The 21,760-nt window shown below is 60.2% G+C and overlaps 3 protein-coding genes across 3 annotated transcripts; 1 reads left to right on the top strand and 2 right to left on the bottom strand.

Moving 5' to 3' along the window:
- Positions 1-908: 908 nt before the first annotated feature.
- LOC138992526 (IQ domain-containing protein F2-like) lies at positions 909-1,983 on the bottom strand. Its single transcript, XM_070391389.1, has 3 exons — positions 1,966-1,983; positions 1,709-1,801; positions 909-1,283 (listed from the first exon to the last, which is right to left on the bottom strand). Exons 1-3 carry the CDS (start codon positions 1,981-1,983, stop codon positions 909-911), a joined length of 486 nt encoding a protein of 161 aa, XP_070247490.1.
- A 3,000-nt stretch (positions 1,984-4,983) lies between these two features.
- LOC138992588 (IQ domain-containing protein F5-like) lies at positions 4,984-6,926 on the bottom strand. Its single transcript, XM_070391443.1, has 3 exons — positions 6,834-6,926; positions 6,346-6,459; positions 4,984-5,418 (listed from the first exon to the last, which is right to left on the bottom strand). The coding sequence occupies exons 1-3, from the start codon at positions 6,924-6,926 to the stop codon at positions 4,984-4,986; spliced, it is 642 nt and encodes a 213-aa protein (XP_070247544.1).
- Positions 6,927-20,425: 13,499 nt separating this feature from the next.
- Positions 20,426-21,013, top strand: IQCF6 (IQ motif containing F6). Its single transcript, XM_070391442.1, has 2 exons — positions 20,426-20,497; positions 20,645-21,013. The coding sequence occupies exons 1-2, from the start codon at positions 20,426-20,428 to the stop codon at positions 21,011-21,013; spliced, it is 441 nt and encodes a 146-aa protein (XP_070247543.1).
- Positions 21,014-21,760: the final 747 nt, after the last annotated feature.

Genomic DNA, 21,760 nt, shown 5'->3' with positions numbered 1-21,760 from the left:
CCGCAGGCTGACGCTCCGTCCACTGAGCCTGCCGGCTCGGGCAGCAGCAGGCACATTTACCGTCCTCCACAGCCACGCGTGACTAGTGGCTGCAGCTAGGACAGCAGAGGCCGACATCACAGCGCTCTACGGAGCAGCCTGTTGACGGTGACCGGAGGCGGGTGGCCGGGGAGCATCCGAAGGGTCGTCAGACATAATAAGAGTTGGGAGACAGGGGCGGGGGGGCGGGGACGACATCTTGGCTGAGGGTGAGATCAGCAGGAACGCAGAAAGGTGGGGGTTTGGGGAATACGGAGGAATCCGCCTGCCGCTCGGCCTCGGGGAGAGGAGTCCGGGCGAGGATTGTGGGTGCAGATAAAGGGCCTCGAACCCGTTTCCTACCAGTGCCCGGGTTCCACCTGCCCGTCAGCATGTCCAGTGCCCCGCCCCTCAGAGGCCAGCCCCTGCCCTTCCCTGCTGCTGTCACCTGCTCCCAGGAGTCAGCCAGGAGTTGGCATTTTCCTAGGTTCTGGCCAGAGAGACCTTGTCGGCGTGTCCCGGCACCAGGCTGACAGAGGGGCCCGGAGCCCGTTCTCTTGGGCAGAGGACCCCACAGGCTACAGGAGGGGTGTCCCTCACATCTTGGGCGGGGGGTGGGGGGGCTGGGGACTGGCTCTGTCATGTGTCAGCTTAGACCTGGACCACAGTGTCTGTCTGATAACCGAGTCGGCAGCATCCGTTCATTGTTGGTTCGGAACCGGGGCCTCACGGGAGGCAGCGGGGAACCTCACGGGACTTGTTTTCCCGGGAAGAAGAGGCGGCGGCAGGCCCGCGTCCTAACCTTTCCATTTCCTGGGGGTGACCACGTGACAGCACATCAGGTCAGACCTTTACTGGGGACAGAGGCTCCGTGTCCCTGCCCCGTGGCCTCAGGGGTTGGTGATCTCGATGTGGAACTGCAGGTGGGTGGCCGTGACCACGCAGTGTCCTCGGAGGAGCGCGCAGGTCTGGCAGTGGTGGCTCTGCCAGTGGCCACGGATGACGTAGATGGCGTTGAGCACCTGGCAGTATCGCCAGTGGACGCGCCACATGCGGACCAAAGACTGGAGCTTGACCACCGCCCTCTCCCGGATGGCGTAGCTCACCAGCGCCTCCTGCCGCCTCCTGTGCAGCAGCTGCTGCCACGTCTGCCGCCACCAGCGCTGGATGACCCAGGCCTGCAGCGCCGCGTGCAGCAGCGCCCGGCGCACCAGCAGGCCCCGCCACCAGGCCTGGATCCTCCTGGCCGCTCTTGATCTTCCTCGCTAGGCAGAGACCAAAGACACCTCAGGAAGCCCCTGCCACCAACTCCCGGGACTTGCTGCAAGGGTCTCTCTCTCTCTCTCTCTCTCTCTCATATATATATTTTTTGATTTCAGACAGGAAGAGAGAGGGAGAAAGAGATAGAAACATCAATGATGAGAATCATTGATCAGCTGCCTTCTATATGCCCCCCACTGGGGATCAAGCCTGCAAACAGCCATGTGCCTGATCGGGAATTGAACCAGGACCTCCTGGTTCACAGGCCAATGCTCAACCCCTGAGCCCCGCTGGCCGGGCTGGCCATTCACTCTTCACGTCACAGTCAGACCCACAGCCCAGGCTGAGCAGGGCATGGAGGGGAGGAGCCAGCGCCTGAGATCAGAGGTGAGCGCTCTGGGCTTTTCCGAATCACAGGAGATTTACGCACCGGGCGCGGGGGCGGTGGCTCCTCTTCTGGTAACATCACATAACAAATCTCTTCCTTGTTCTTGACCTCAATTAAAATCAGATGGCCATCTTTCTGACCTCAAAATTAAACGGGAGACATGCACGGATGAGTTAGACGCGGCTTCTCTCGAGGGCCTCCCGCTGCCTCAACACCCCCTCTTTCCCCAAGATCTCTGAAGTCCAGGGCGGTTCCCGCCCACCCCGGGTCAGCCGAGGAGACCTGGCTGTGTCTCTTACACAAAAATGAACCCCCATCTCGGTCTTCAGATGGTTCGCTGGCCTTGACGTCTCTGCCCCCCTGGCCTGGCGGGAGTCCTACGAGGGAGAGAGCGATGAGCTCACAATTGCATTATGACACGAGGATTAGGACACCTGCCCTCCTGTCGTGTCTTCCTCAGAAGCAAGCCCTGCCTGCTTCCCTCGCGACAGAGCTGTCCCAGGGCTCCGCGGGCAGGTGACGCCCGCGAGTGCCCCCCACACCGGGGCTCCCCTCCAGGCAGGCCCATGCATGTTCTTCTCGTGACCGGCTGCTGGCGGGGACATGGGCGGCACCCGCTTCCCACTGGGTGCCGGGTCCTCACGCTGCCTGGAGAGGAAGATTGATGGTTTCATTTGCGTGGAATCGCACCTCTGGGCCTCGGAAGCCCCGTTCATCGCGGGAGTGCAGCCGGGCTTTCAGTAGAGCCGGACGCAAAGCCAGTGTCCAGTGTCCATTCCAGGCTGCAGCGGGTCCAGTTCGGCAGCAGGCCAGGTCCAGCCCATGGGCCCAGTGTGTGGGGTCCACGTGGTCCAAGGCCGGGAAGCAGGAACGAGGGAGCCCGGCCAGCCGGGAGTCCAGCGCCACACACCGAGGGGGCCCAGAACACAAGCGAAGCCAAGAGCGTGATTTCTTTGTCAAGTATCCCGAGTTCCCGGGCGCTCGCAATGGACACGCCCATTCTGGCCAGTGACCTGTTCCCGGGTGCGACTGACAGCCAAGTACCTTCCCCACATCACCCCGACGTTACTGGGCACGGGGCTCTCTCCTCCCTGTCCAGCCCTCCCCGCAGGGATCTGGGATCTGCGGGAACAGACCGGTGGCTCCCCGGGGAGTGGAGAGCTGCCCAAATGACAAGCCTTTGACGGTCGGCCTTCCCTGGGCTCCTTTCCTGTCATTCATCACTAGGCTAATGACAATGGCATCAGCCCCCGGGGGAGCGGGAGGGACCACGCAGTTATCTCCAGACAGTTCTAGTGTCTTCTCAGACTTAGCATGTCCTGTCTTGCCCTGATTCGGGTTTCAGCACCCCAGTACCCCATAGGAAGCAGAGACCAGACGAATCTAGAAAACAGTAAACCAAAGAAGGCTATTGAAATTCCACCCAGAATAAGGCACCACACCCAGGTAGATTCCTATCCAAAGGGTTAAAAACTTACCCATTTAGATATTTCCAATGTGACAAACTATTCAACGCTATTATTAAAGCCTAGAGGCCCAGGGCATGGATTCGTTCACCGGTGGGGTCCCTTGGCCTGGGTGTGTCCGAGGGAGGCTGGCCAGCCGGGGAGGGACTGCGGGAGGGCTCCAGGGCATGTCCGGCTGTTTCACCCAGTCCCAGTCGGCGGGACCCCAGCAGCAAGCGAACCTACCGGTCAGAGTGTCTGCCCCCTGGTGGTCAGTGGGCATCACAGCGACCGGTCAACCTGTCAAACGATCGGACACTTGGCATATTAGGCGTTTATATATAGAAATAGGCATTTCTTCCCGTCCGATGTGGCTCAGTGGTTGAACATCAACCTATGAACTAGGAGGTCAGGGTTGGTTTCCGGTCAGGGCACATGCCTGGGTTATGGGCTTCATTCCCCAGTAGGGGGCATGCAGGGGGCAGTGGATCAATGGTTCTCTCTCTCATTGATGTTTCTCTCTCTCTCTTTCTGAAATCAATAAAAAAGTATTTTTAAAAGATGGACATTTCCGTCAAGGCTTCCACCGTGTCAGTGTGAGTCTCGCCAGGATCTTGACTAAGTGCATCGATTTTGTGGCGAAAGGCGACCATCATGATACTGAATCCCTTCTAAGAAAATGGACTATGCACATAAAACTTTTCATTGACACATAAAACTGTGGACAGAAGGGGCCAAATGCTGACCTGACCAGCTCAGGGAAGGCCTGCATGGCGGTCTTGCAAACTCTAAGAACTGAAGTCACCACAAAGGATGGTCTGAAATTAAACTTTAACCAAAAGCAGTGATGGTGGGTAGTCATGTTCTAGGCCAGTATCTTCCCTGACAAGGTCAGTCTTCACCATAACTGAGCCTTTCTGTCTTTTTGCATCTACAGTAACATACCCTTGAAATGTCAGGGTAGCTTGTAACTTCCCTTTTTTTTCTGGACCCCTCAGGGCACAACCAAATGCCCTGGGCGCCAGGACAGAGACCACAAAGTCCTTCATTGTTATTGGTATCATGTTCATTGTTGACGGTTAACTATCCTGCACCCACCTGAGTAAAAGAAGTGTGTGTCTATCATTTTACTTTTTATCCAATCCCAGCGGTTCGCCCCCCCCCCCCCCCCCCCCCACTCACTTTGCTTTCTCCCGCCTCCCTAACCTATCACCAATGGAGCTCATGTAACCCACCTACGGCTCCTCCTTTGATTCTAATGCATAAAAATGGGTGAAAAACCGCCATTCTCTGGAGCACTAGCCCAACCCCCGTTGCGGTTCTGCTTCCTGGCAATTGTCAACAGCTTGGCTCAAATAAACTCACAAAAATTCTTTACAGGTTTGAATGTTTTGACGTTAACAAAACTTACCCTTTAAACTTGTGCAATTCAGTAATTTTTAGCGTATTTACAAGGTTGGGCAGTTATCACCGCTATTTGCTGTTGTTAGTATTACCCCTGCCCCCCATCCCCCCCTTTTTGTTCCCCTCCACTCAACCCCTGCCCCACGCCAGGCGGTCCCCAGACTATTTTCCGTGTCCACGGGTTGTGCACGTATACGTATGTGATCTTTGGTTAATCTCGTCCCGTCCCCTACACCCCCTCTTCCCCCGCCCCCTGAGATCTGTCCGTCTGCTCCCTGCAGCCAGGCCCCTGGACCTGTTTTGCGCATCGGTTTATTGTGTTCACTGCATTCCACATGGAGTGGGACCGTGTGGTCGTGGTCTCTCTCTGACTGGCTTATTTCGCTGGCGCCACAGTTCCCGTGTCCACCCACGCAGCCGCCAAGGGTCAGACAGAGACGCGGGGACACGGAGTGGGAGCAGACCTGGTCAGTGCTTTATTGGGAAGGGGATGCATTCCGTAATCCGACAAACCTGTGACCCCAGAAAGATCTCCAGTTCAAGTCCCAGCTGGTTTGCTGTGAGTTCGTACCGGCCCCGGAAGAAGCCGGTGGCGTGGCAGTTGTGGTAGCGCCAGTACAGCTGGATGACGCGGGTGGCCTGCAGCAGGCGGAGGTAACGGAGGCGGACGCGCCACATGCGGAACCAGGACTGCAGCCTGACCGCCGCCCACTTCTGCCGAGTGTAGGCCTCCAGCGCCGCCCGCCGCCGCGCCTCCAGCAGCTGCGCCTGCACCTGCCTCCACCAGCGCTGGATGATGGAGGCGCAGAGCGCGGCGTGCAGCAGGGTCCGGCGCACCAGGGTGCCCCGCCACCAGGCCTGGATCTGCGTGGCTTGCTGCTCTTCATCGGGGGGCTTCTTTACCTGTAGGGAGGGGTGGCCGGGAAAAGAAAGGGTCACTCAGGACCCGGTCCCCACCCACCTCAGCCCCAGGAGGTACCAGGAAGGGGTCCTGGTCCTTTCTCAGCCACAGCCCCTGCCTCAGAAGGTCAGGGGCACCGGTTCCCACCTGTCCATGGGGCTCACCTGCCCTGGTCGTCACCGGGTGCGTGGAAAGAGAGCACCATGGTCTCTGGGTCAAAGGGCCAGCGTGTCCCACCTGGGCTTGACCTCCTACCTGAGTGCAGGTGGCTTCCCTTCAGGGCCCGGCCACAGGCTGCAGACATGGCGCCCTTGGCTGGCCTTCCAAGCCCGGTTCCAGCTCCCTCCCCAACCTCCTGTCTCCCTCCGTCAAGTCCCAGGGGCCTCCCTGCTCCACACAGTTTGGAGTCTCCCTGGTTTCTTGCTCACGCGCATTCTTTTGGTTCTCACACCTTAAGCGAGCACACATGGGCGCAGGCGCCTGCCCGCGCTCCCACACGATTTGGGACTTGGGTTCCCCTTTACTTGGCAATGCCTTCCCCTAACACAGCCCTCACCACCCACTCATGGCCAGGGTCTCTCCTCCCTACAAGCGACTCTCCAGGTCTCACCCCACCTTTCTCAGCCCCGGAGGCGCCAGGAGAAGGGCGGAGCCAGGGACCAGTCCCTCCCTGTCCACTCCAGCTCTAGGTAGGGCAGCCCCGCATCTGGGGGGCCCGGGGCCTTCTCGGTTTGTGATGGTTGTTCCCGAGGCATCACTCATAGCTCTGTCTACCCCTCACAAATGCATCCTGGTTGGAAGGAAGTGCCCTGAGCACCCCATGCTGTGGGCCTCAGAGAAGACGTCCCCTCACACTGGGCGATGTGGGTGAGACGGGGTGCGGGCTGGGGTCAGTGTCACCCTCAACGGTGAGGTCCCCACAGGCCTACCTTTTGTGCACTGGGTGGGGTCAGAGGGTCTTTTTCCTTCATCTCTTTATTTTTTTCACTCCTTTGCTGGTATTTTTCAAGGTTCTCCTGTACCTCTGCGTCCATGTTTTCTCCCTTGAATTAGAGTCAGAGGTTAAATGTGTGGGTGGGTGGGTCCTTGACCACCACGTACCCCACCTCCTGCCTGGCCGAGGGACCTCGATGCAGGATGGCATCCTGGGGCCCCTGGAAACCCACCTTCCCCTGCGGGCACCGAGGGGACCGGCGGTTCTGACGCAACATCGAACGCCCATGACGTGGAAATCGGTGGTTCCAGTCCCTCGGGTCTCTCATCACCCAAATCGTCCATCGTCAGGCGCCTGGTGGCCCCACCGCTCTCAGGGGCGTGCGCCTCGGTGGGATCCGCCCACGTGGCTGCATGTTTCCGTGGTTCGTTCCCTTTTATCGCTGAGTCATCCTCCATGGCGTGGATGTGCCCTAATTTGTACCCGCTTGGCGATCTCCACTCTTTGGCTATTTTCTACTATGACATCTTCATACGCATTGTAGTGTGAACAGGGGTTTTCAATTGCTGGGTTCATACTTAGGAGTAGAATGGCTGGGTTATCTGGCGGTTCTGTGCTGAACTTCCCGAGAGGCCACCGAACTGTGTTCCAGATTTTACTTCCACCCCACGCTCCGTTCCTACCCCCACACGTGAGACAGCACGTTCCTTCAGTCTCGCTACCTGCTGCGTTGCTTCTGCAGAGGTGATACCGACAGTATTTGCCGATGGACGACGTGGCAGGTGGTTTTTGATGGTGGCTTCCCTTCAGGGCCTAGCTTGTGTGGCTCAGTGGATAGAGCGTCGGCCTGTGGACTGAAGGGTCCCAGGTTCGATTCTGGTCAAGGGCACATGCCTTTGGGTTGCGAGCTCGATCCCCAGTAGGAGGCGTGCGGGAGGCAGTCAATCAATGATTCCCTCTCATCATTGATGTTTCTGTCTCTCTCCCTCCCTTCCTCTTTGAACTCATTACAATATATTTAAAAGAAGGCAAAAGTCAGAGACCAGGAAGGGTGGAACCCAGTGTTGCTGGGTCAGCTCTGAGTCTGACAAGGACCAGGGCAAGGCCTCTCGGAGCGTGAGGAGCAGTTGTTACCGCTGAGTAGAACCGAGCGAGAGAGGGTGTGTTCAGAAACTTTCACAGCCGATGGGAATCGTAATGGTATGTATGCTTAATCTATAATTAAAAATACACCTTAGGTTTTATACACCTTTTCCATTTGTTTATGTTCAAAAAGGTGTGTTTTCACATTTACACCTAGGAATGCTATGCAGCAGTAAAAACGAAGGATCTCTTACCCTTTGAGACAGCATGGAGGGGCCTGGAGAGTGTTATGCTAAGCGACATAAGCCAGTCAGAGAAAGACAAGTATCGCATGGTCTCACTCATATGTGGAATCTAATCAACAAAATAAACTGTTGAACAAAATAGATCCAAAGACATGGAAGCATGGAGCTGACTGTCGAATCTCAGAGGGAAGGCGGGGGTGAGGGTGGGTGGGTGGGAAGAGATGAACTGATGAACGCGTATGCATAGATGCACCACCCACGGACACGGACAACAGGGTGGCGAAGGCCTGGGGCGGGGGTAGGTAGAAGGGGTCATTGGGGGAAGAAAGGAGACATGTGTAATGCTTTCAACAATAAAGACTTAAAAATAAATAAAAAAGTAATAACGTAAGTTTAAAAAAATGTTTTTATTGATTTGAGAGAGAGAGGAAGGGAGAGAGGCAAACATCGATTGGCTGCCTCCTGCACACTCCCTTCCGGGGATGGAGCCTGCAGCCCAGGCCTGAGCCGGGACTGGAAACTGAGCCGGTGCCCTTTGGTGCCTGGACGACGCCCAACCCACCGAGGCACGCCGGCAGGGCCCGTTGATTTTTCTCCTAATGCATTTTTGTTGTTTGACGGAAGAATTGGTCTACGATGGGTCGGACATTTTAAGGAAATGGTCCGTCCCCACAGACAGCCCGAGAGGCTATGGTGCCCAGCGAGACCGCAGGAGTGGAGGCTGAGGTAGGACGCAAGCCAAGCTCGCTGGAGGTCAGAGGCAGGGCCGCCAGCAGGGTCCGCCCCAAGATGGTGTCATGCCTAGCCAGAGGGAGACGGCAGTGGCAGCCCTGTCCGTGTGCAGCGCCCCGAGAATCTGGTCCTCAGGAGGGAGGGGAGGCGGAGCCCGATACCTGCCACTGCCCAGAGGAGAGGCCTGTGAGCCTGGGGCCCGCGGCGGCACCACCGGCACCGAACCAGCGGGTTGCGCTGCTCCCAGGAGGGCTGGCCACGCGCCTGCCTTCCGTCTGGGGGCTGGCGGAACAGAAAGCTGGTGCGTGCGAGCCGGGAGCCCCAGCGCAGGATGACGTGGCCGCGGGACAACAGGGACAACACTCACAGGAGGTGCCCGGTCTTCAGGGTCACAGAGCCCAGCCCCTCCCTGGCAAGTTCAGGCGGCCAAACGGTGCTGGGTCTGGGCGGGGCCTGGCTCTGCGTGGAGGGCCTGCTCGGGCGCCCGGTCCGAGGTGGTCCCTGCCCGTGTTTCCCGGGGGCGAGAGGAGGGGCTGGGCCTGACTGTGGCCCCCGAGGAGGCCTGGGAGTCACCGAGACACACCGGCCCGGCCAGGCGTTTATTGGGGCCGCAGAGCCACCTACACGGAGAGAATCTCCACGCGGAACTCCAGGTCTTTGGCACCCCCCGGGCACCGCGCCTGCGGAGGCTGCAGGGCCCGCGGGTCCTGGGGATCCTGCGGAGCCTCCCGGATCTGGAAGCGGAAGCCGCTCTGGGGGTCCCGGGAGAGGCAGCCGGTGCCGCGCAGCCGGCAGTAGCTCCGGTGGCACTGCCACATGCGGAACCAGGACTGCAGCCGGACGGCGCCCAGCTCCTCGACCGCGTAGATCTGCAGCAGCCCCCGCCGCAGCGCGCACTCCCGCCGCCACAGCAGCCCGCGCCACCACTGCTGGATGATCCAGGCGCGGAGCGCGGCCGCCAGCAGGGTCCGCCGCACCAGCGTGCCGCGCCACCAGGCCTGGATCCGGCCGGCTGCGTCGCACTTCCCCTTTATTTCCAGGAGTCGCCTTCTCTGAAGCTCCTGCCCAAGCAAAGCAGAGGGTTCCCGTGAACGCCACCGGCCACCGGCCGCCGGCCACCGCCGCGCGGCTTCTCCTGCCGGTCAGGGTCCGCCTTCCCCGGGGCTCCTGCGGGCCTGGCAGGCCTGGCCGGGCTTCGCTGCGCTGCCATCTTGTCCGTGGCCGTGGCCACCTCTGCTCGCGCTCTGCGTCACCGTGTCCTCGCCTGTCGGACGGGATGCTTGCTTGCCCCGTGGTCTTCTCGGCTTCGTGGGACCAGGGGAACACTTTCCAACCAGAAGACCCGGCCGGCAGGTGTGCAGCGCCCAAGGGTGCCCGCGAGGGTGAAGCTCTGCATTGTCGCCCGCGAGGCCGCCGGACGCCCCATCCCTGCCACAGCCTCCCTTCTCCCGACTTCCACACCCACCTCTCGGTCACCCACCTCCTCTGGGACTAGGCCGGCCCATCTCCCCTCTCCAGCGCCCCCTGCCCTGTGCCGGCCTTCCCTGTGGGCTGTTTGCACCCCGATCCACATCCTACTTAGCATGCTCGCTCAGGGGAGGGGGGGATTTGTGGGGACTGGACAGCAGCCCTGAGCCGATGGCATGGGACCAGGGACGGGCCCTCCATTTGCAAGGACCCTGGGCTCCGAGGGGCCATGATTTGTGATTCTCTCCTGCGCCCTGGTCCCGCCCCCCCCACCTACCATCTTCTTCTTCAGTGACCGTCTTCTCACCTCCTCCTCTTCCTCCTTGTCCTGCTTCTGTAAGCAAAACGTAGAGGAAAGCACGAGTGAGGGCCAGTCCCCGCCGAGTGCCCAGCTCCTCACCCACCCCCAAGTGCTGACCCCGCCACGGGTGGCTCCCCACCCCGGGAGCGGTCCCCCACCCCCGCCCCGTTCTTACACAGCACTGGTTGCCCATGGCTAGAGGGCAGAGGCTCAGATGTTAACACCCCTCAGGTTGCTGCTCCATGGGGCCTGGCCAAGCCCGGATGGGGTAGAGGAGGGGAGCGGTGATGTCACAAGGACCCCTGTGACCCGAGGACCAGCCTGCCTCTCCAGGCTCCAGGTTGTCAGGTAAGAGGAGGCGCTGCCGCCTTTCTCCTGCGGGAGGGGCCGGGGTCTCTGCTGGAACCTCAGTTCCGAGAGCCTGTCCTTCCCTGAGGGGGTCTCTGGCCCGGCCTGGCCCACGGGATCGCGTGTCTGCAGCCACTGGAGCAGCTCCCACGGTGCCGAGGGAGGAGCAGGGGCTTGGCTGTCCCCTGGCCCCCACCCCCGGCCACGGCGTCCTGCCTCAGTCGGGGGGCGGGGATGCCCTTCTATTCTGGGGTTTGCCCCGCAGGGTGGAGGGCTCTTCCTGGCCAAGGGCACGTTCCTGAGTTGCAGGTTCCATCCCTGGCCCTGGTCGGGGTGCATGTGGGAGGCAACCCATCGAGGTATCTCTCTCACATCAATATTCCTCTCTCTCTCTACCCCCATCCCTTCCACTCTAAATCAATCAATCAATCAATCAATCAATGGAACAAATATCCTCAGAGGAGGATTAACAAAACAAACAAGCCCTCCCATCCTGCATCTGAAACCTAGGCGTCTGGAGGGCTTTCCCACACGTGAGTCATGACGTGGGAGGCAGGGTCCCCCCCCCACTGGAGACGCCTCTGAGGAGGAGGCAGGAGTCGTGGTTGAAAGGCCCGAGCCCTATCCAGGCTGCTTCTGAGGCCAGCGCCCTGCGGCCCAGCCCGGCTCCCCAGTGCCTCACCCCTCCTGACGGACCGCGGACAGCACCCCGGAGGGGTCGCCTGGCCGCCTCCTTCCCAGGCATCCTCTTCTTCCCACCGGGAGACCAGGGTGTAGCTTCTTTCCCTTTAGGCCCCAACGCGATTTCGTGTCTACACTCCCGTGGCCGTGGCCGTGGCCGTGGCCGTGGCCATGGCCGTGGCCGGGAGCGCTCCCGCCTGTCCCCTCTCCTCCCCGCGCGCGGCTTCGCAGCAGCTGCTGATGTGCGGATAAACGATGAGGAAAACGTTGAAATACGCACAAAACGTGACCGTGTCCTGGCGACCTGGCAGAGCTGTTTTTCTCTTCTCTTCTCCACGGATGCATTCACGCCTCAGGCACCCCGTGACCGTCCACGGCAGGCGGCGCTGGGAGGGGCCCCTCCCGCGTCCCCAGCAGCCGGGCGGCGTGCTGAGTCATGAGACAGATTGTCTCCACAGCGGCCTCACCTCTGTCAACCGCTTCCTCATCTTGGCTGAACGGCAGCGTGTGGCGTGGGTCACCTTGCTGTGCGGAGGTGCATGTGTCTGGCTGGGGACGCGAGCGCCTGGGGTTCCTGGGGGTGAGGACCCCACACGGGCCCTGCCTGGCTGTGTGAGCCGGGCAAGCCGCTCAGCCTCTCCGGGTGTTTCCGCCTGGGCGGGGGTGGCGACAGCAGCATCCTCGCTCCTGCGTGGAGCCGCGGGGGGTGGGGGGCGCGGGCAGGTGCAGGCCTTGGAGAGGCGCCTGGTCCCCTGCTGCTCCGTGCCCTTGATGTTTGTTTATTATTTATTACTTTGGACACCCCTGCTCTGTGGCCTTGGACACGTGCCCCGAACCCACAGCAAGGCCTGCTGAGCCCACGGCTTCCCCTGAGGGCCCCTCCCCGCTTTGCCCAGCGCCATCCCGGCATCGGCCACACGGCCACCCTCCAGAGGGGCCCTTCTCGTGTGGAAATCTGATCACGTGATCGGTGCCCTGGGCTCCTGGCCATTTTCAAGGTAAAATTCAACCTGTTGGGCACAGTATACAAGGACCCCAGGACGGGGCCACCACGGCCGCCTCCCTCTGCATTTCCAGCTGCTTCCGACCGTGTACACCAGCCCCACCGCACTCGGACCCAGTGTCCAGTGCCCCTCCCGCCTCACCCCACCCGGGTCGGCCTGTCTGCTTCTGTGCAAACCCCACCAGAGGGTGATCCCAAAGCCCCGAGGTCGCGGCTCATCCACTTTCAACGCCACAGACGCAGAGTCAGCACCTCCCGTCGGCCAGCAGCTTCCCCAGGAGGAGCCACCCGTTTTCTGGGAAAACCGTGCCCGGGCTTCCAGGACACCGGCCGCCCAGCAGGGGATGGGCCAGGGCGCCCCCAGTCCGCTCAGCACCTCCAGGTTCCCACCTGCAAACTCGGAGCTTTCAGTATTTTACGTTGTAAGCTTACCCGCCGGGTGTGAAAGCTCTCAGAAACGCCCAGGCATCGGGAAGGTGGGGGGCCCTGGGTTGCCACACTGAAGCCAGCTCTGCCGGCAGCACTGTGACTACACGTTCCGAAGATTAACACAAACCAGCCCACACGCAAACATTACCCTCTAGTGAGGAGGTTTGCTTTTCACAGAACTGTGGATTGGTGCCCTGGCTGGTGTGGCTCAGTGGATAGAGTGCCGGCCTGCAGACTGAAGCGTCCCGGGTTAGATTCCGGTCAAGGGGCATATGCTTGGGTTGCGGGCTCGATCCCCAGGAGGGGGCGTGCAGGAGGCAGCCGATCCATGATTCTCTCTCATCGTGGATGCTTCTATCTCTCTCTCCCTCTCCCTTCCTCTCTGAAATCAATCAATAAAATAAAATGAAATAAATGTGGATTGGTTGTTCTGAAACGACTTCATGTGTGGCCTGGGGCTGAGCAGATACATTAATAAGCGAGGACTCTGGAGCCAGGTGTAGAGAGGGAGTCGTGGAGAGGGAGCGGGGTGGTCAGGGATTAGAACGGACAGCTTTCCAGGCCTCCCAGGCACGAGGGAGGAGGAGAGGCACAAGGGAATGTTTGTTATGCTCGCAGGTGCTCAGATCTCCCCGGGGCTCCCCATGTCATGGGGGCGGGGCAGGAGCCTCAGGCTTGGGGCAGGTGGCAGGAGACAGCAGGGAGGAAAGGGCTTTGGCGTGGCCTTCCCTGGGGTGGGAAAGGAAAGGCTGGGCCGGCCCAGCGTGGCACCGGCCAGTGGGAGTGGTTCCCCGGACACCGGTACTGGCCCTGGGGTGAGGAGAGCAGAAAAGCGACTTCGTCCTGGCGTGCACAGGCCGGGGAGAGGAGGGAGGCGCTGCCTTAGACATTTTGCTAAACTAAAGGATCAAAGGCATGCTCAGGGCTGAGTCCTTTGCTCTCTCTCGGAACTGGCTAGTCCTGGGAGGAGCTGTCTTTCCCAAGCCAGAAAGGGATTATTTTTTTTTAAAAAAAGATGTCAAATGTCACCCTGCTCAGTGGTTAGGGCATCAGCCTGGGCACCGGAGGGTCGTGGGTTCGATTCCCCATCAAGGGCGTGTACCTGGGTTGCAGGTCTGATCCACAGGCCCCAGGTTGGGGCTCATGTGGGAGGCAACCAATTAATGTGTCTGTCACATTGATGTTTCTCCCTCTCTCTCTCTCTCTCCACCACTCCCCTCCCTTCAACTCTCTCTAAAATCAATGGCAAAAAATATCCTCATTCCCCAGGTAAGGATTTAAAAAATATATATGTCAAATGTCAAAGTATACAAATATATATATATATATATAAACAGGAGTGGGAAATAGGAGATTTACAACTATGAGCACACAAAAACAGCTATGCTTGTGTTAGCTATTTACTAGAGGCCCGGTGCATGAAATTCGTGCACGGGCAGGGGGAGGTCCTCTCAAGCCCAGCCTGCACCCTCTCCAATCCAGGACCCCTCGGGGGATGTCTGACTCAGTATAGGGATTGGGCCTAAACCGGCAGTCAGACAACCCTCTCACAATCCTGGATCGCTGGCTCCTAACCACTTACCTGCCTGCCTGCCTGATCACCCTAACTGCTCCCCCTGCCAGTCTGGTTGCCTCCAACTGCCCCCCCCCCGATGGTCTGGTTGCCCCCAACTACCCCCCAGGCCTGTTTGCCCCCAACTGCCCCCCCTCCCCCCACTGGCCTGGTTGCCCCATGCAGCCTGCTGTTTGGTTGTTTGGTTGTCCCTCACTGCCCACCCCCCCCCCCCCCCCCCCCGCCAGCCTGGTCACCCCACACAGCCTGCTGTCTGGTTGTTTTGGTCGTGAGGCCTCTGGCTTTTTATATATTAGGATTGCTTAACTAGAGGCCCAGTGCACTAAATTTGTGCACAGAGGGGGGGTGTTCCTCAGCCCAACCAGCACCCTCTCCAATCCGGGACCCCTCGGGGGATATCCGACTGCCTCTCACAACCTGGGACTGCTGGCTCCTAACCGCTCACCTGCCTGCCTGCCTGCTGATCGCCCCTAACCACCTCTGCCTGCCTGCCTGATGGCCTCTAACTGCACCCCTACCGGCCCAACCAATCCCTGCCGCCGCCTCCAGGCTGACCTGGGAGATGGCCGGACCCGCCACCTGTTTCTCTGCTCCTTCTCAGAGACAAGGACCTCCTGGAGCTGGTCTGACAGAGACGCAGGTACACGGAGTGGGAGCAGACCTGGTCAGTGCTTTATTGGGAAGGGGATGCATTCTGTAATCCGACAAACCTGTGACCCCAGAAAGATCTCTAGATCAAGTCCCAGCTGGTTTGCTGTGAGTTCGTACCGGCCCTGGAGGAAGCCATTGGTGTGGCAGCTGTGGTAGCGCCAGTACAGCTGGATGATGCGGGTGGCCTGCAGCAGGCGGAGGTAACGGAGGCGGACGTGCCACATGCGGAACCAGGACTGCAGCTTGACCGCCGCCCACTTCTGCCGAGTGTAGGCCTCCAGCTGCCTCTTCTGCCTCAACAATGGCAGCTCCCGCAGCACCTGCCTCCACCAGCGCTGGATGATGGAGGCGCAGAGCGCGGCGTGCAGCAGGGTCCGGCGCACCAGGGTGCCCCGCCACCAGGCCTGGATCTGCGTGGCTTGCTTTTCTTTATCGGGGGGCTTCTTTACCTGTAGGGAGGGGTGGCCAGGAAAAGGAAGGGACACTCGGGACCCATTCCCCACCCACCTCAGCCCCAGGAGGTGCCAGGAAGGGGTCCTGGTCCTTTCTCAGCCACAGCCCCTGCCTCAGAAGTTCAGGGGTGTGGAGAGCGGCCACAGTGTTCGGACAGGTTCAAGCCTCGGACTAATGAGAGGGCACAGTCCTCTCATGGCCACGTGCAAGTCCCAGCTTAGAGGGCAGAGCCCTCCCAGCACAATTATAGCCAACAGCTATGGTTGTGAGCTTGAACCTGTGGTCGGAACACGTGGCCCCACGTGCCTGAGTGATGTGGGCTTGATAGAGTTCAGGTGCATGTAGTTGAGTAGATTAGAATGTTGTAAACATTTTGACCACACCCTTACTTTACCTCGTGGAATCTGGCTTTAAATAAAGACTTGGCTTGTGGGCACTGTCGCTGTCTCTCCATCAGAGAAGCAGCGTCCTGCTGAGACCCAGCTTTCTTGGCCGCGCTGGCGCAGCACAAGTGGCGCCCAACATGGGGCTGAGTATGCCATGGCCGCGTCGGCTCGCTACGCAGGGGCACCGGTCCCCACCTGTCCCATGGGGCTCACCTGCCCTGGTCGTCACCGGGTGCGTGGAAAGAGAGCACCATGGTCTCTGGGTCAAAGGGCCAGCGTGTCCCACCTGGGCTTGACCTCCTACCTGAGTGCAGGTGGCTTCCCTTCAGGGCCCGGCCACAGGCTGCAGACATGGCGCCCTTGGCTGGCCTCCCAAGCCCGGTTCCAGCTCCCTCCCCAACCTCCTGTCTCCCTCCGTCAAGTCCCAGGGGCCTCCCTGCTCCACACAGTTTGGAGTCTCCCTGGTTTCTTGCTCACGCACATTCTTTTGGTTCTCACACCTTAAGCGAGCACACATGGGCGCAGGCGCCTGCCCGCGCTCCCACACGATTTGGGACTTGGGTTCCCCTTTACTTGGCAATGCCTTCCCCTAACACAGCCCTCACCACCCACTCATGGCCAGGGTCTCTCCTCCCTACAAGCGACTCTCCAGGTCTCACCCCACCTTTCTCAGCCCCGGAGGCGCCAGGAGAAGGGCGGAGCCAGGGACCAGTCCCTCCCTGTCCACTCCAGCTCTGGGTGGGGCAGCCCCACATCTGGGGGGCCCGGGGCCTTCTCGGTTTGTGATGGTTGTTCCCGAGGCATCACTCATAGCTCTGTCTTCCCCTCACAAATGCATCCTGGTTGGAAGGAAGTGCCCTGAGCACCCCATGCTGTGGGCCTCAGAGAAGACGTCCCCTCACGCTGGGCGATGTGGGTGAGACGGGGTGCAGGCTGGGGTCAGTGTCACCCTCAACGGTGAGGTCCCCACAGACCTACCGGTGGGATAATGGGTGGGGCTGGAGGCGCTTTCTTAATTTCCTCCTCTTGTGGCACCAGCAAGGTGATATCTTCAGTATCTTCGACTATGATTTCTACAAGTTGGCCTTCCTTCTGTGATCAGAGTCAGAGGAGAAAGGCGTGGGTAGGTGGGTCCTGCACAACCGTGTGCCTTGACCACCACGTACCCCACCTCCTGCCTGGCCCAGAGACCTCGATGCAGGATGGCATCCTGGGGCCCCTGGAAATCTACCTTCCCCTGCGGGCACCGAGGGGACTGGCTGTTCTTACACAAAATCGAACACCCATGACTTGGAAATAGGTGGTTCCAATTTCTCAGGTCTCATCCCCTCCCAAAATGCTCCATTGTTAAGAGCTTGGTGGTCCCGTCGCTCTCAGTTCTGTACTCCTCCACCCGAGGCCCGGGCAGGAAGAGAGGAGGTGGCAGAGCACTATGATGTCATAAGAGCACTGTGATGTCATAGGGCCCCTCTGACTCAGGGGCCAGGATGCCTCCCCACAGTTGAGGCCTTTTGGGTAAAAAGATGTGCAGCACCTCTCCATTCTTTTTTCCATAAATACCTAACCCTTGGCTAATGACTCAAGGCTCCCGGACACGAGCCCATTGGTCTAAAAAGTGTACAAAGTTCACTCTTTCCTTCTGGTTGATTGGAAATCTGAATTTGAGACAATTTACACTCCATCGGTCAGGCACTCAAACACATGGACTTCAGTGAAGCAATGGAACCAAATGATTAGAAAGAACGAGTCAGGAACCACATTCTTAAACAAGTCCTTCTTCACCAAAGGAGATTTACAAGTGGCCGGAAGCACATGGAAAACTGCCCAAGCTCATTAGTCATGAGGAAAAGGAAGGCCAGAGCCACCTCACTCACCTCTAGACAGACTGCAGAATGGCTACAATAAGGAATATTTCCCGAAGAGGTCAACCAAAGGACTTGTATGCAGGCATATACGCATAACCCATGGACACAGACACTGGGGTGGGTGAGGGCATGTGCTGGGGGTGGGCGTGGCTAAGGAGAGGTCAACGGGGGAGAAAGGAGACTTCCGTAATACTTTAAGCGATAACGAATTTTATATATATATATAGTTTATATACTGAGCCCAGCCGGTGTGGCTCAGTGGTTGAGTGTTGACCTATGAACCAGGAGATCACAGTTCAATTCCTAGTCAGGGCACATGTCCGGAGTTGTGGGCTTAATCCCCAGTAGTGGGCGTGCAGGAGGCAGCTGACCAAAGATTCTCTCTCATCATTGATGTTTCTATCTCTCTCTCCCTCCTTCTCTCTCTAAAATCAATAAAAACACTTTTTAAAAAAAGGCATTTTAAAAGGAGGGATCAGGGGTGTATACACTATGACAATGTAGCCAGAATCATCCTTGAGGGGGGTGGTGGGATTCGGGGGGCAGAGTAAATGTTTTGGTTGAATCCCCTGGGCCTGGCCCATCAGCCGGATACCCAGTTATCAACTTCTCAGGAGAGCGAGGAGCCCCCAGGACCAGCCAGGGCCCCCAGCTCAGGCTCCAGTGGCTGCAAACACGCTTCCGTCTTCTTCTTCCTCTTCCTCCTCTTCCTCTCAGGGCCTCAAGGTCACAGTCAGGAGGTGAGTGAGCAGCGGCCACTGCAGGAGCAGGGCCCCCCTCTGCCTGCTCTCACCTCTGAAGGTCCATGCTGAGCCACACGGGCCAGGCAGATCTGGTGTCTTGACCTTTAACTATGGACACCTGGCCTGGATGACGGAGCCCAGAGCGCTGACCCCATCCACAGCCCCTTCCTAAGTGGTCCCTCCTGCGGAATCCAGCAGGTAGGGCTGGGGGTGGAGGCGGACGCCAGGACCGACGGTTTCATGCAGCGACGAGGCCTTTGCCGGAAGTGGCTGCTCACCAGAGTGACAGTCGTGAAAGGAGGCACCAGGGTCCGGCCCGGAGACTGTGACAGGATGCAGAGGTCACATGGTTGAGAGCCCGGCCTTCATGTGAGAACCCGGTGGGCACTGCCCTCCCTGTACGCGCCTGGAGTGCACGGGAGCGGTCACCACGGACAGGGGCGTCCTGCAGGTATTGGGCACCCACAGGCCTCAGGCAGGCAAACGGGCAATGACACGCGTGCTGGAGCCAGGGCCAGCGTGGCCGTGCGTGTCCCAGCGGCTCCCCGGCCGGTCGGCACCACCTGCGCCCCCAGCCGCAGCCCTAACTGGGGGCCTGGAAACTCGGCTCCGTCTCCTGACTGTGACCTTGAGGCCCTCAGAGGAAGAGGAAGACAGAGCGTGCTTGCAGCCTCTGGAGCCTGCGCCGGGGGCCCTGGATGGTCCTGGGGGCTCCTCGCTCTCCTGAGAGGCTGATAACTGGGTACCTGGCTGATGGACCGGACACAGGAGGCCTGGCGGCCGCTGCCCCCACAGCGGGCGGGGCCCAGGTTCCATTCCGGTCAAGGGCACGTACCTAGTTGATGTGTCGCTCTCACACCCATGTCTCTCTCTCTCGGTCTCTCCCCCTTCCTTCCACTCTCTCTAAAAATCTGGGAGAATGCCCTCAGGTGAGGATTCACATGAAATGGCCACAGAAGGACAGACACAAAGGCAGGCGAGTGGATCGGAGGGTGGGGAAGGGCATCGCCACAGATGGCACATTCCTCCGGGCGGCAGGCGCGTTAGCGTTATAGTCGTCAGCGGCCCGCCCGCCCCACCTCCCTGGCGGTTTCCCGGGATTTCAGCTGCATCGCCTTTCGTTGCCTCCTCGCAGGTGGTTTGGCAAATAGCACTTACTGTGGGAGCCTGTTTCTGAGGGAGACTCCGGCCCACCCGCACCCGCACACGGGGAAGCCAGGCCGAGCTGCTCCGTTTGGAGTCGCCTCAGCGCATCCTCACGTCCGTCTGTCCCGGGTCAGGCGGGCATTGGGGTGGGGGGTGGGGATAGAACCTTCCCAGCGGGTTACCTGTCTGCTGGGGAGGGATTCACCGACCAGCCTGTCTCCACGCTTCCAAACCTCACCTTTTCCTCCTGCTCGTCCGTCCGTCCGTCACGGCGGGGCACGTCCCTGTGGCCACAGCAGCACTGCGGTCCCGGGCGGGCCTTGGCCTGGTGCCGACAGGATGGCCAGGGAGCAAGTATCCGTTCCCAGGGGTGCCTGTGAGCCTCGTGAATCTAACCCCCAACTAAGCTCAGTGCACCCCCAACAACGCCGCAGCCCCTGCGCACCCAAGGGAGGCGGCAGGAGCCAGAGGGGGGCGCTGAGGCCCCTCCCTTCGCAGCTCAGACATGTTGCTTTCAGGAACTTTCCACAGACACACGCCCGCCTGGGACAGACAGGCCCCTCCCCTCAGCTCCGGGAACCCACACTGGCGGGGAGTCTCCATTCCCAATGTGAAAGCTGGGAGGGAAGCTGCCGGGATCCCTCTTCCCTGCCACCAGCAGCAACAGCAAGAAGTGACTGGAGCGGGGGAGAGCAAGACTCAAGCTACCAGCTACGTCTGAAGGCAAGAGGTGAGGGCAGGGCCCCACACGCTGGGAACCCTCCCTGAGGCAGCTGGTCCCGGGTGAGAGTCTCCAGGGGAGAGGAGAGAGCGGCTGAGAGGTGCTCAGACCTCACCTGCCCGCACCTGCCCGGGGCCAGGGGGCAGGTGGGCGGAGTCCCGGTGGGCGGTGCCTAACAGTTGAGGGCGGGGCTGAAGACTAGGGTGACCCCCCTGACCTTGGGTGAGCGCTCTCTAAAGACCAGGGCCATGGACACAGGCCAGGTGAGCAAGGCCAGCGCAGGAGGGACCTGCCCAGAGGGCGACAAGCAGTGTCTACAGGTGAGTGGAGGGTGGAGCGGAAGACGGGTGGGACCCAGACGGGAGAGGTCAGGGCCGCCCAGGCCAGGTCCCCTTTCCTCACTGCACCGACGGCACTCAGCCAGCGGGGACCTCACAGGCGTCTCCGTGTTCTCCCCTGCCCATCAGCGAGAGAAGGCGGCCGTGAGGATCCAGGCATGGTGGCGCGGTGGCCGGGTGCGCCGGACGCTGCTGCAGGCGGCGCTCCGGGCCTGGGCCATCCAGTGCTGGTGGAGGTCGGCGCAGGCCAAGACGCTGGAGCAGAGGCGCCGCCTGGCGCTGCGGCTCTACACCTGCCAGGAGTGGGCGGTGGTGAAGGTGCAGGCCCAGGTCCGCATGTGGCAGGCCCGCCGGCGCTTCCTCCAGGCCCGCCAGGCGGCCTGCACCATCCAGTCCCACTGGCGCTGGCACGCCAGCCAGACCCGGGGCCTGCTCCAGGGCTGCTATGAGGTCAAAGCCAGCCACCTGGAGCTGGACATTGAAATCCTCATGGCCTAGGGCGCCCGCCGGCAGAGCCAGGGGGCTGGATCTCTCTTCCAATAAAGATGCTTACTGCCCGGCCGGAGGCTCCGTGGTTGAGCGTCGACCTATGAACCAGGAGGCCACCGTTCGGTTCCCGGTCAAGGGCACATGCCCAGGTGGCGGGCTCCATCCCCAGTAAGGGGCCTGCAGGAGGCAGCCGATCCATGATTCTCTCTCATTGATATTTCTCTCTTTCTCCCTCTCCCTTCCTCTCTGAAATCAATTAAAAAATGATTATTTTAAAAAGCGATGCTTCCTGACCACAGTCTCGCCCTTTGGGAATTAGACCCATGGAAGAGGGATCGGCTGCTGACCTTCCTGCTTCCACCCCAAAAAGGCTCCCCAAGCCCTGGCTCCTCGTGCAAACCTGACCAATTGAGCGCCTGAAAGGGACCCCAGGGCCCAGGTCAGGCTCGGACCCCTCGCTGCTCCGGCCCGGCCCCCGGCCCCCGCCCGGGAGGCACCAGCTTTGTTCCTCTGCAGCCCCTGCCCAGGCATCGCCTCTCAGGGAAGGACACAGAGTCTGGTCGAAGCCGAGCAGCCAGGAAGCCTGGGTCCTGCAGGCCTGTGTTTGGTAGGGCACGGGGTGGGGTAGGGGGATAGAGGTGGGGGAGTCCCCCCTCTCCCTGCACGGCACCTGGCCCAGAGCCAGGAGGACGGGCACCCCAGCTGGGTAACAGCAGGACAGGTGCTGCGCCTCGCTGGGGGGCAGCCACCAGAGCT

The sequence above is a fragment of the Myotis yumanensis genome, unplaced genomic scaffold (genome assembly GCF_028538775.1).
Source record: "Myotis yumanensis isolate MYYU_CA2020_CCGP unplaced genomic scaffold, mMyoYum1.0.hap1 SCAF_14, whole genome shotgun sequence".
NCBI classification, from domain to species: Eukaryota; Metazoa; Chordata; class Mammalia; order Chiroptera; family Vespertilionidae; genus Myotis; species Myotis yumanensis.
Note: the sequence above shows the minus strand (reverse complement) of the source record. Positions and strands in the feature narration are given on the sequence as shown.